General features: G+C 33.0%; 1 protein-coding gene across 1 annotated transcript in view; it reads right to left on the reverse strand.

Moving 5' to 3' along the window:
• LOC149563459 (uncharacterized) overlaps positions 1-9,937 on the reverse strand; it is a 66,369-nt gene extending 56,432 nt beyond the window's left edge. Inside the window, exons 1-2 of the mRNA XM_089826709.1 lie at positions 9,740-9,937; positions 9,558-9,619 (exon numbers count right to left, since the gene is read on the reverse strand). Coding sequence (XP_089682835.1) covers positions 9,558-9,603 — 46 coding nt within the window. The 5' untranslated portion in view covers positions 9,604-9,619; positions 9,740-9,937. The remainder of the gene's footprint in view (positions 1-9,557; positions 9,620-9,739) is intronic.
• Between the last annotated feature and the right edge of the window lie 5,114 nt (positions 9,938-15,051).

Raw genomic sequence — 15,051 nt, forward strand, 5'->3', positions numbered from 1 at the left:
TTCTCCAAAACTGCTCAAATGAAATGAAAACCTAGCTTAAAATAGTATTTTCATTGAGTGAAATACAAATGAAATTGCATTTTGCTCTCCCTCCAACAATTACGAGCAAAATAAGTTTTTTCCACTTTTTCCTCCTAAAATATCTCAACTTGATTCTTTTAAAAATCCCCTTCCAAGATTTTGGTTAGGTGGCTTGATTTTGTCTTCTCGCTTTTTTGGTTACTTCCAAGTAGAAATTGCAAGATTTTTCTTTCTTTGTGCTCAAGTCGCAATAATGAATGTGTCAAGATACATTCTTACCAATTTTGAATCCTTCTTGAAGTGGTAGGTAGTTCCACAAATTCCATACTTATGCAGGAATTTTTAAAAATTTAATTGTCAAATGCCACTAAATAATAAGAAAGTTACATTTGGAGTTTCTTTCAAAGGTGCCTATTTTTTTAACAAATATTTAACAATTATTCAATACTAACAACAACCTTACCCTAAAATCTACCAAATTAGAAAATGAGAAAAAATTGGTTGATGCTCGATAGCCTGTAGACCATGGATGCTCTTGCATCAAATACCCAAGGTAGAAAGAAATGTTTCACAAGTAAAACTCAAACATTTATAATTAATGTGCTTTTTTTGCATCCACTTCTTTCTCTTGTCTTCTAAAATATGCTTAACCAGATTTCACTGCAATTTGATGTCTCTTTCATCCTTCATCTTTCCTCTCTTTCACCCTCTTTTCACATAATCCAACTCCCACCAATATGCCCTATGAAACTCAAAAATATCATAACCCTCAAAATCATCCTCTTCAGTAAAAATAATCAAATTTATGCATTACCTCCTTCCTTGAAACTGCAACAACTATTTGCCTATAATCTCTCTTTTGCATCATTGTCATATCCTTTCTCTCTATGTCGTCTAAAAGACAAGGTTCAATTGAAAACTTTTCCTTCCCTAGATTAACATCAGTGTTAGTAAAATAACTTCAACATTCTCTTTATTGAGCAAGAGATCACCGTTAACCTATCCATCTTCTTTATCATCTATAACCTATCCATCTTCTTTATCATCTATAACTTCATCTTTCAAGAAATTATTTGCTGCAAACATTCTCTCTTATACCAATATTGTCATCCTTAAACAAATCGGATTCAACAATGTTCTCACAAAATTTAGGTTTTACCTTATTTTCCTTATCCACTGAAATTGTCTTTCTACACCTATAGAATGCTATCAACATTGTTGCAACTTGTATAAGCAAACTATAATCTTTATATTTATTCTTTTTTACTAATTCTTTAACACCACTAACCAAACATTTACCAGCAAGGGTTTCATTTTTTGTCGAACACCATCCTTTACCAATATTAATGTATTCGCATAAACATGTGCATTGGCAATTGCCTTTGTGTCGAACTGCCATGGTCTTCCCCATAAAATATGATAGTCATTAACATAATATCACATAAGACTTCATCATGGTAATCTCCTATTTTAAATTTGACTAAGCATTGTTCCCTCACCAAAACTTTTTGATCATCCTACAACCAAGCAATCTAATATGGATGCAACTACCGCCTTCTTTCTAACTACAACTTTCTTGACAATTCTTTTAGACCAAGATTGTATGTACTTCCACCATCAATAATGACATTGCAAATCTTATCCTTACACTTACATCTTGTCTTACATTTCCTTCTCCTTTTAATTGATTCATGACATGCATTCATCAAGACTCTTCTTGCACCAGGTGTTTCCCATTTTTTCCATCTTCATATCGTGATGAACATCTTCCTCAATCACAATTGTTGCTCTAGGCTGATTTTCAGATCAGCTTCTTATTCTTTCTTCCTCCTGAAGGCATTCATAAGCTCTATGACTCTCTTCTCTGCACTTAAAATGGGTTGCACAAAATTCGTGTCTTTTGAATCCTCTACCTGATCTTCCTCTTCCTTTGAAATTTTGTTCTCTAAAGTTGTAAAAACCATTTAACTTCTGATTTGTTCTACTACTATGGTCTTCTTCACTAAAGTTTTCTGATTATTACCTTCATTCTTCTCTTCATACAATCTACACTTTCCTTTTCGCTTGTTTTCAAACCTTTTGTTTAATGTTTCTTCCACCTTCAATGCAAATTGATATAACTTGTCCATGATACACATTCTAGCTAATGCTAATCTTCTTGGATGCTATGCTTTAGTCCATTGATCCAACGAGCCACTTTCTCCTTATTTGCTTCAACATGCCCCACTCTAATCAAGATCTTGTGAAATTCTTCTATATACTGCTTCATTGTTTTCCTTCCTTGTTTCAAACTTTGCATGCTTTTGAGCAAATCAATCTCATAATCTTCTGAGATGAATTGTATTTTCAGCATCTTCACCATTCTATATCACATTGAAATTTTAGTTTTTCCTCCCCTTCCTCTTTCTATCTAGATTTCTCTTTACCAAATACTTGCCTACCCTTTCAACTCGTTTTTGCAAACTTCACTCTATTTGGGTCTTCAATATCTTCAAATTCAAAGAAATCTTCCATGTTATTGATCCAATTTATCGACTCTCCAGGATTTAGACATCCATTAAATGTTGAAACCTCCATTTTGGATTTCTTTCCAGTCCTTGTCAATGCTCTAATCAAAGGATCGCTCACTACTTCATCTTCTTCCTTACTAGATAATCTAGTAGATTTAGCAAATTCATCTTCACTTCAATCTAGATCTCTTCTCTGAGCACCACCTCTTTTAATTTCTTCTTGCATGGCTTCTAGTTGTATTCTCAACTCTCCCATTCCTCACCACGAGCATTTCCACCACTTCATTTGCCTTTTCTTCGAGAAATTTCTGCAATATCCACAACAAAAAAATTCTAGAACAAACTACCTCATGTTCAACGATCTATTTACACGCTGAGGTAACCAGCTCTAATACCACTAGCGTAGAGTGATTCTCTCCCTTCAAGAATTGACACAAATCTAATTTTGCAACAACACATACAATGCTAAAAGCTCACAACAATATGCAAGAAATATTGAGAGATCTATATTGAAATTTGAGAACATAAAATAAGCACACGCAATAATCCTATTGGCTTTCAACACCAATGTTCAAATCTGATTCTAATCTGATATAGACCTGCAAAACCATGAATATACAGCTACAATAGCCCAAAAATATTTCTCCATGCTTTCCCACAACCATCTTCACCAAAACTGCTAAAATGAAATGAAAATCTAGATTAAAAATGGTATTTTCACTGAATGAAATGCAAATGAAATTCAATTTTACCCTCCCTCCAAGAAATCACGACCAAGGAGTTTCTATTTCCCATTTTTCCCTCCTAAAATATCTCAACTTGATTATTTTATGAACCCCCTTCCAAGACTTTTGTTTGGGTAGCTTGATTTTGTCTCTAGCTTTTTCAGTTACTTCCCAAAATAGAAATTGCAAGATTTTTCTCTCTTTGTGCTCAAATTGCAATAGTGAATATGTCAAGATGCTTTCTTACCCATTTTGGATCCTTCTTGAAATGGTAGCTGATCCTACAAATATCAACGCATTAAGTGAAAATTTTGCAGTTTTAAATTGTCAATTTTAACTTTTGCACGCTTGTTAAATACTGACCAACCTTCAACTAAAATCTAAAAAATGAAAAATATTTTTGTTTGATGTTGGATAGTCTATAGACCATCGATGCTCCTGCATCAAACACCCAAAGTACAAAGAAATTTGTCATGAGTGAAACTCATAAACGTGTATAACTTATGTGCTTTCTCTACATCCACTTCTTTCTCTCATCTTCCTAAATATGCTTAACCAGTTTTCCCTGCAATTTGATGTCAATTCCATCCTTAATCTTTCTTCTCTTTCTCCCTCTTTTCACATAATCCAACTCCCACCGATTTGCACTAGGAAACTCAAAAATCATTGATGCAGAGGAACCTACAAAGAAACCAATAAATGGGATACCTGCTGATCCCATCAAAATCCATTGAAATAAATTTCATTCTAAAAGACATCTCATGAGGCAAAACAAAACTCTTTCCAACACTAGTTTACAATACTTCACCATTCACATGGTCTGACTTCTATTAAGGAGTATATTACTCATAACTTTTATTTTTGATAGTTTCGTGCCAAACCATTTGGAGAAGTTGTTCAAAATTAGCCCTTCTAAAACATATCTAAATCTGAGATCAATCCAATAAACAGATTACATGTTATGGTCTCTGTATCGAGACCCATTTTTACTATCATAAACCAATAATAAAACTTGTAACCCTGCCTAGGGCATCCAATATCTTTCACAATACAGAACCAAATGATCCCAAACCAATTTAATAATTAGAATTATTGAGTCTAGTTTCCAAATAGATAAGCCATTGAATCTTCCAATCCATAAATCATTACATGCATGCAAATCTATGCCTCCAACTCCACTGAAGATATTAAAAAACCAGTTTTCACTAAGAAACGTAAAACTTCCACAAATCTCAATGAAAACGACTCAAACCAAATATATATAAAACTAGATTCACATATCTTTCCAATGCATCCATTTAAAGTTCATAACTATTCTATATGTGTCTGTACCAAGTGATTCAACATGACTGTTGTCAGGGAATCCCAAATCTGCAAAAAACACTTTTACCAAAATGCTCATAACTTATTCATTTCTCAACATAATCACTCCAAACCAAAACCAAAAGGAAGGTTATTAATCTTACTATCCAAATATATGGAGTCTATGTGGTTTCCAATCTATGCATGGTCGTACAAGACATGGAACCAACACAAAACTGAAAATCCAATCAAAACAACTTAGAATCACTCCAAATTTGTTTCAAATGTACATATTTCCTTCCCTTATGATTTGGTTCGACCATACATAAGTCTTTATAGGCTCATTGTTGGTTTACAACTTCCCAGCCAACTTTTTACATTGTCTTAACCCTTTTTGCACTTTTTGCAATAGTTTTGCATTTTTTACAATATTATGACTTATAGTTTTGCACTTTCTTGACAACTTTACATTTATTTCCTTTAGACATTACCATTGATTCCATTACATGGAATATCACATAAAAACATATGGAATTACATTAAATAATTAAAATATTTCTAGGGATCATCTCCAATACCTTTAAGACTAGGTGCTCCTACTCCATACTCCTAAGCTTGAAAATTTTCCATGTCCCATGGAAATGCCCTGGTGAGAATTTGTAAACAAATTTGTTGCCTCTTTGTCTTCATCACTGGATTGATGCCTCCTCTGCTTTCTATATCTCATTCAACCGTGACTCCTATTCATGGAGTTTATGTTGGTCGACTTCCATGGTGCTTCAGCCATTGCACAGTCCACTTGTCCATGCCGCATCCGTCCCTCACCTTGGAGTTCCATCATGCCTCTCTCCCCAAGATTGCTGGTAACACATAATAGACCAATCTCAGGCCCTGGATCATTTCTCATGACCCTCTTGGAAGACATTCTCATCCACCCACTGCAACTGAGTGAATTGGCACCAATCTGCAACCAAAACTTCATAAAAAGAATCTCAAATAAACCAAACGTAGGGTTAGATCCTAGTGTGAATCCTCACACTCTCAAAAGCTTCTAGCTCTGATACCACTTGATGCAAAGGAAACTACAAAGAAACCAATAAATGGGATCCCATCGAAACCCATTGAATTAAATTTCATTCTAAGAGACATCTCATGAGGCAAAACAAAACTTGTAACCCTGCCTCGGGCATCCAATATCTTTCACAATACAGAACCAAAAGATCCCAAATCAATTTAATAATAAGTATTATTGAGTCTAGTTTCCAAATAGATAAGTCATTGAATCTTCCAATCCATAAATCATTACATGCATGCAAATCTATGCCTACAACTCCATTGAAGATATTAAAAAACCAATTTTTACTAAGAAACATATAACTTCCACAAATCTCAATGAAAACGGCTCAAACCAAATGTAAATAAAACTAGATTCACATATCTTTCCAATGCATCCATTTAGAGTTCGCAACAATTCTATATGTGTCCATACCAAGTGATTCAACATGACTGTTATCAGGGAATCCCAAATCTACAAACAAGCACTTTTACCAAAATGCTCATAACTTATTCATTTTTTCCACATAATCACTCCGAACCAAAACCAAAAGGAGGGTTATTAATCCTACTATCCAAATATACAGAATCTACGTGGTTTCCAATCTATACATGGTCATACAAGCTCTGGAACCAACACAAAACTGAAAACCAATCAAAACAACTTAGAATCACTCCAAATTTGTTTCAAATGTAAATATTTCCTTCCCTTATGATTCGGTTTGACCATACATAAGTTTTTATAGGCTCATTGCTGGTTTACAACTTACCAACCAACTTTTTACATTCTCTTAACCCTTTTTGCAATAGTTTTGAATTTTTTGCAATATTACAACTTATAGTTTTGCACTTTCTTGACAACTTTACATTTATTTCCTTTAGGCATTACCATTGATTCCATTACATGGAATATCACATAAAAAACATATGGAATTACATTGAATAATTAAAATATTTGTAGGGATCATCTCCAATATCTTTAAGACTAGGTGCTTTTGCACCAATCATAAGCCTCATGCTCCTGCATCAAACACCCAGAGTAGAAAGAAATTTGTCATGAGTGAAACTCATAAACGTGTATAACTTATGTGCTTTCTCTGTATCCACTTCTTTCTCTCGTCTTCCTAAATATGCTTAGCTAGTTTTCCTGCAATTTGATGTCTATTCCATCCTTAATCTTTCCTCTTTTTCTCCCTCTTTTCACATAATCCAGCTCCCACCAATTTGCACTAGGAAACTCAAAAAATCATAAGCCTCAAAGCCATCCTCTTCAATAAAATAATCAAATTTATACATCTTTTCATAGCACTAGTATTTCAAGTTCTATGTGTAGAATATAGTATATGCGGCATTGCCACTTCACCATTCCCAAATTGAGGTACTTTGTCCCCCTGTCTTGTTTTCCCCAACAAGTTGGATAAGTATGCTTGAATCTTTCATCAATCCTGATCAGCAGCTATAGCATGATCTTCCTAATTGAGATTTCTATTTTCAAGGCACTAGTTCATTGTTTGTAGAGTCTCTTATTTTAGATTTGAAGGACACATTTGAGTGTTTCTCTCTCTTATTTGATAATAAGAGTGATACAACAATAGTCACTTCATCTACCTTTGGAGCTTGTTCAAGATTAGTTCTCAGTGGTTCGCTACTTGTCACAATACATACACAATTGGTTTGCAGCATCATCTTCCAAGGGCTTGGTAGCACATGAGCAGATATCACAGACATTATCTCCCCACGTTTGGATTTTGCTTCCTATTAATTCGTATCCAAAATGGGAAGCATTCCTGCATATACACTTGATTTGTCTTCTTTCCAAAGAGATAAATGTTGTTTACAGGCACTAAACTATGTTTTGCCTTCACGCACTCACCATTTTTGGAGGACATTATTCATTTTGGGGGGCTGATGGGGGAATATTCAATTATACATACCTAATGCATGTAGACCTAGGAGATGTTTAAGATCTCCATATCTGCATCTTGTTTTTGCATTTCGTTAGTTTTTCCCTTTCGGAGAAGAAATTTCTCCCACGAGGTTTTCTCCTTTTCTCCACTTTGTAAGAGATTTCTATTTGCATTGCATTTTCTTTGTACAACGGTACCTAACACGGCCTAGTTAGCGGGTCCCATCTTGCATCTTGTTCATTTTGCAGTATAATCTTCTCCCTAAGTTGCACTTATGGGAACGAGGGTGTTGGAGTAAATTATTATTTACTCTCATGCTCAAGTTTTCTTAGGCATAATTAGGTGATTATTTTAGTTATTGGTAGTTGTAAGGTTACTCCTATCTACCATATTATTTCGTGTCTTTATAAGCAAGGTCATATATATTATTTTATATTTCAATACAATCATCTTTCCTGCTGATTTATATCTCTCTCTGCTTGGAAAGTGTCTGTGTTTGTGATCCTAGCAGCTTCAAAGCTTTGCCCCAAAAGCAACAATCCAGCTTATTCAATAATAATTAGCACTTCAAAATTTTAAATGTCTATGAATAAGAGGTACTGTTGGGTAAAGCAAAGGTACAGCCAGTCTAGAAACTGTCAAAAATAATATTTATGATTTCACAGTAAAACCTTAACAAAATAAATAATCTATAATCATCATAATCAAATGCTAATAACTTCTCAAATGCAAAATCCAGAAGTTGTACACACACATATTTTGAATAATCATGCCAGTCTGAAACATGTTTTGAAACTTAAATACAACTGAAATAGCTGAAACTTGAAAATTTTAAAACTCAATACAATGATAGTTTTTAAATAGAACTAATTATTCAAAAAAATTCATCCTCGGATCCATTCTTTGTCAAAAAGGTTATCATCCTCTTAGTAACCCTCTCCATTTCTCAATTCCTCCTCATATAAGTTTTGCAAGGAAAAAGATTTTTTTGTTTTCCCTCCTTTTCGCTGTAAACTTACTTTCTGAGAAGTGTCTGGCGTGCATTTTTAATTAACAGGACTCCTGGACACCATTTCTATTGACAGTTTTTGTCCCTCAAAAACAACAGTTTTTTTTTTTTTGTTCGGTAAGAGTCATAATCCAACGGGATATGGTCTAGTAACAAGGGTGGGTGTGACTATATTGATGACAACCTTGATTTGAACCGTAGGAAGGTTGTTTCCCCACTGATTAAAAGAGCATATCACATACACAAACATATGTATCATACCAAGAAGGGCAGCTTCATTCCCTGCTGCAAGTAAATCAGTAAAGCCCCGGCTTGCTTCCAAGATTGGTGGGAGTGGGATCAAAGGTTAGAAACATAGGCTTAAAGCTCTGATCATTATTTACAATGTAAAGCGACAAAGTCCCTTTGTTACCAAAAGGCAATAGGCCCAAGGATGTGTGTTGCCGGAGTTTGTTAGTGTCCAGGTATGCAAGGACAGTCAATTTTCTGATGGGAACTCACACAACCTATTAAGAATACCTCAAACATAATTCGTTAATAACCATTCGTTCTTTTGCATCTAAATTATCAAGATTAACTAAATTAGCAGTTCCAATTCTACAAAGCTAACCAAGTATGGTATAATTAATAATAACTATAAATTAAAAACCCTAAAGTCGACCCCATTGTATCATTGTACTCTGGCCGAACATGCTCTGAACCTATCAATTATCCCTTTCAAAAATCTAGAAATCGCGCAACTCATACAATCATATTTTCATAGAATCAAAGCTCTCGTGTAAGTATTTATCCTATCGATTTTTTCATCTTGGAAGGTTACAAGTTCAAATGTAGTCACCTGTAACCTCAAAAAAGCATTTACTATACAACCATGAACGAAAGTAAATTTGAATATAATGAAATAGAGAATTGAACATGCAAGATTCAATATAAAAGGTAGTTCAGTTTATTAATTAATTAATTCAACGGAATGTACAGATCGAAATAAAACCCTCCAGATTTTTTTAAAAATTGAAAGACGATTTCTTACCATTGACATTGAAATTGGTTAATGAAGAGGGAGAGGCCATGGCCATTGATTATGAAGTTGTCCTGCCGCACAAAAAGAGAAATCGAAACAAACCCTTAATTCTCTGCAGCGTCCTCAAAACGTTGTTCCAACGAAAAGAAAACGATTAATACTAATTCTATATGCAAGCAGGGAAGAGATACCGGAAATGTCCAGCGAAGAAATCGAGAGAAGAACTAGAAATTTAATTATAAATTTTCAGCCTTTCGATGTTCCCAATGTTGTTGGGCGATATAAATTATTATTGTTGTTGGTTTATGATAATTATCAGGTAACATAGGCCGCTGAATTGGTGAAGCGAATAAAGACACCTTGTATATCTTTTCTATGGGTAGTTGAGCAAATTCAATGAAGTTAAGAGGGGTAGTTGTACTTCATTCGGCGCTTCTTAGGGACAGAAGTGTAATGTCCAAACGTTATGGTCCGTTTGGTTGCAAGTACAGGAACAAAAAAATTAGAATGGAAAATTGGAATAGAAATAGAAAATTGGAATAGGAATGGGAATAGGAATGGAAATGGGGAATGGGAATAGAAAAGACCAATTTCATTCTTGTTTGGTTTGTCTGGTATTTGATTGGAAATATGCTACTCTTTTGTTTGGTTGTACAAAATTGGAATTGGGATACAGTTAAGTTTCTAATTTAATATATTGTATTTGTTTTAATATATTATTATATTTGGTTAATTATTTCAATTTACAGATTTATTTTCAAGGCCTTGTTCTTCGAATAGGAAGTAAGGATATCATTGTGCATGGTTGTGTCTCTCAATCTTTATATAGGAGATTGTTAGAGTATGAAGTTCAACAATCATATGATTGTTCGTTCTCCCTCAAATTTTTATATTCGAAGAACTCTTTATAATGGTTGTATCAGATATTTAATAACACAATAATTTTCTGTTTTAACAAATTTGCCTAACTACCATAAATATTGCATTATTGTATTTCATCTTCTTTGCTCTTTTATTTACACTATATGCCTGCAATTTTTGTTGAAAATATGTATTTTTAAATCTGAAATTTTTTTTTTCATAAATCCATATGTGAAGTACACAAAATCAATTTGTAATATCAGTTAACAATACAAATATTATGTAACGAACATGATTCTTTTCTTTTTCGATAGTGGAAATATGTAGAAAGTTGACACTATTTATTCATAAATAGTGTATGGAAAGGATTTGTGTATTCCAATAATAATTCAAGATGGTTTTAATTGAGCTCAAATTGATCTCCTCTGGTCTATAGCTTTCCCATATTCGATACTCATCATGGAAAAGAAATACTCAAAGATATAACTTCGAGTAAAAGCCCTAAACCGGTTTGATTAACAACCCGAATGATTGAACAGTATCATTTTTTAACAGATCTGTAAAACCCTATGCCAACCTTTGTGTATTCTAATAATAATATATCCTGTAAAGACTGTTATACAAACAACTCTTTAAAAGTTGTTCCCCAAATCGATAAGGCTTGGCTTTGTGGTTCCAAGATCAAATCCTAGGGCATGATATTATCTCATATTCACCAATGCCATTGATGAAGGAGAAAAACTTCATGTATTTCAAACTCACATAAGCAAAGCCCACCCAAAATAACATGACTCCAAGATAGATTCCAGAAGTTGCAATAACCAAACTGGGCAGATTGATGGCCTTACCAAGGAAAACTGTTGCTACTCACAAGTGAAATGAAAGAAAATAACCTTCATAATGAAATCAATCTCGTGAAAGGGCAGAAGAATGAGCGGGAGTTTTTTTGCGAACCTGACGAATTATACATTTTGCCAAATATTGGGAAAGCAAGATTGGGAATGGGATTGGCCCATTTTAGTTACAAGTTTTTTTGGGAATGGATAAAAGCCCATTTTGGGCTAAAATAGGAATTTGAAATCCTATTCTTCATTCCCATTCTGTGCACCAAACAAAGAATTAAAAACATATTCTAATTTTGTAATCCTATTCACATCGTATTCCAACAACCAAATGGGCCCATTTGGTTGCAGGCATAGGAATGGAGAATTAGAATGGAAAATTAGAATGGGAAAGGGAATGGGGAATGGGAATGGAAAACAGCAATCTCATTCTTGTTTGGTTCGCCTGATATTTGATTGGGAATGTGTTACTCCCTTGTTTGTTTGTACAAAATTGGAATTGGAATAGAGTTAAGTTTATATTTTAATATATTTTATTTATTTTTATATATATTATATTTAGTTATTATTTCAATTTATCGTAAAAAAAATTATTTATTTTAATTCTATTTTATTTAATGAAATTAATAAGAAATTGATTTATTCTAACTTTTTTTAAATGAATGGATAAAAACATAAAAATGTTATACAAAATAATATACTCTTGAAATTACTCTTAAAAATTGCTCATCGTTTATATACAAAATCATAAAAGATTTATTCTCCATGATCATAATTAAAGCTCTTTAAACAAAATGGTCATTTCATTACAGTTAAGTATATATTTTAATATATTTTATTTATTTTAATATATTATTATATTTGGTTAATTATTTCAATTTATTGTAAATAAAATATTTTTTAATTCTATTTTGCTTAATGAAATTAATTTATTTCAACATTTTTTAAATGAATGGATATAAGCATAAAAATGTTATACACAATAATATACTCGTGAAATTAGTAAAATTTGTTCATCGTTTATATACAAAATTAAAAGATTTAGACTCTCTTTACAGCAAAATGGTCATTTCATTACTAAAATTAGAATCACCATCACCAATAACAAAATGGTCATTTTATTACTAAAATTAGAATCACCATCACCAATTAGTAAATTTTGCTCATCATTTATATACAAAATTAAAAGATTTAGTCTCTCTTTACAACAAAATGGCCATTTCATTACTAAAATTAGAATCACCATCACCAATAATGTGTTTATAAAAACTAGAACATAATTAAGTCTACGTTGAAACGCGATTTTGACTTTTGCCATGGAACCATTCTCACCAGCAACTATCTCTCGCACAATACACAACTTGCAATCCTTCCTTTCTTCTTCTGTAGATTTTGATGTGGTTGATATAGATGAGTCATCTTTGACCCACTCGAAGAAATTGGAGCCATTGTCCCCCTGCATTCCAAAATTACATCAGGGCTTGCCATGATAATAAAATTATATATATATATATATATATATATAATAGGTCCAACACCACATTGACACATTGGAAAAGTTGTCAAATCCATCGACCCTATATAAATAATGAACAAATATAGTGAGAAATTATTACTAAGAACACCCCCCTAAAACAAGATGCCTTGATAAAGTTAATAAAGCCTTACCATGCTACGATTGGCAGTAAGTATAACAAAAATGAGTGTACATGTAGAAGGCATGAATGGGGTTTTTTTGTTGTTGGAATTTACCTAAAGTATGCAAATTTACTTGGGACCATACAAATTAGTCACGACAAAAGACAACTACCAATATTTGCAATGTTCGTGAAGGCAAGGTGAAATATTGGATACCACACCACTCTCATTTTTTTTACATATATGTAATTAGGTCAGTCAAGAGTAAATAGTTACAAAAAACAACATCATCCAGAAGAAGAAAAAAACTGCAAATGTTGTCCAATAGATTTTTATGAATTATATGGCTTTGTGTACAAGAAGTAGCTTTATTAAATATATTAGTACCATTACACACTTTACAAAGTCATACATCAAATTCTAGCATCAAAATACAAGAATCGGAGTCTACTAACTACATTTTTTTCTTTGTATGACAAGTCTAATTTCTCATGAAGATTTACAAAAATCAAATCACAAATATAGACTAAAATTAAACAAATCAGATGTTAATGTGTAATTCTAGAATACAAGAATCAATGCATTCTGGCTTGAAATTGCATATAAAGTATAAGTAGTTCAATAGTTGTGGCTTCTTGTTTTGGCTTCTTTCTTAAATCATCTTTGTATTAGGATGAGCGAAAGCATATTCCTGATCAAAACATGATTACTGCAATGTAACCCCTCCATGTTTATCAAATATTTATATTCCAATCTTTCTGCTTAGAGATGTACATACAACAAAGTGCATATAGTAGTGCATATTATATGCGTACAACAACCCATATTATGTGCATACAACAATGCATACAAGTTTCTACATTATATTATAAAAATGAATGGAATCAACTGACATATATAAAGTTGTATGGAAGACGAGATTTGATTACTTGCTATCATTTGACAATGCCATAAAAATATGCCCTCATCAATTGCCTGAATTTGACATAAGCAACAACCATTTACACATCAAAAGCCATTTAAAAGACTTATTATGTACATAAAACAGAGTGCATATAGTAGTGCATATTATGTGCGTATAGAAATGCATATTATGTGCCTACAGCAATGTATATTATGTACATACAGCAGTGCATAGTGTGTACATACAATAGTGCAACTATAAACACGTACAAACAGCTATTGCTAGTAAGGCATAAAATATAATCATGTTGGACAAAATGAAGGAAAACATGTATTGTTCATCGATTGCTTCAAAAAGATTGTAAGTTCGTACATAGTCTTAAAAAAGATTATCAGTTCATAAATATTGTAATTTATCACAAAGATCCTCTGAACTTAAACCTAATGTACTCTTCCCTCTCCTCCGCAGACATCTCTATGAACCACCAAGCTTTTGTTGGTTCAAAAGTAAAATAGTCATAGGCCACAATCAATGTTTCCTTACTAACTCTAGGCATGGCCTTTAGGGCAGCAAATGCAATTGATATATCTTTCTTGATTTCTCTTTAATCAACATTTGTACTATGACCCTTACTCATACCCTAATCTATGTTTTGGATGCTCTCACATATGACATCCAAACAAGAATCCATGCTTGGCTTCTTTCTCTTTTGCTCCTTGTTGTTGGCGTAGAAAGATTTTGTCTTATGGATGTAGCAGAATTGTTTGATTGGAGGAACTCTTCATCAAAATCAGGAGTATTGAAGCCTTCATCCATAAGCGCATTGAAGCTCCCCTCATCATCAAGATCAACAACCTCTTTAAAAATATGCGCATCTTCAGCCTCTACAACTGTTGTTGTTGCATTTCCTTCAGCTATGTCATTCCCAAAAATGCTTGCTAACTCATTGAAGTGGAAGAACAATTGCCTCTTGTACACTTGAGCATTTTTGAAGCAAATTCTCTGCATGATGAAAAAATGAAGGAATTATATATCTTTTGTAACAATTGATTGAGAGATATTTTACTGACATAAAAATATTACCTTCAGCAACTCTTCCCATACACTATCCTTAGCGTCCACACATTGAGTTGTCTCGTTCCATGCGAAACCACTCATGTTTTGCAGCTCTTTCATTATTCTAAAACCTTGCTTCCATGTTTTCAATTTGTTTTTAAAGTTATCCTTTCCAAGATTCATATGCATATCTTCATTAAAC

This window comes from Cupressus sempervirens, chromosome 4, assembly GCF_028749045.1.
Source record: "Cupressus sempervirens isolate cs-2001-9-10 chromosome 4, ASM2874904v1, whole genome shotgun sequence".
NCBI classification, from domain to species: domain Eukaryota; kingdom Viridiplantae; phylum Streptophyta; class Pinopsida; order Cupressales; family Cupressaceae; genus Cupressus; species Cupressus sempervirens.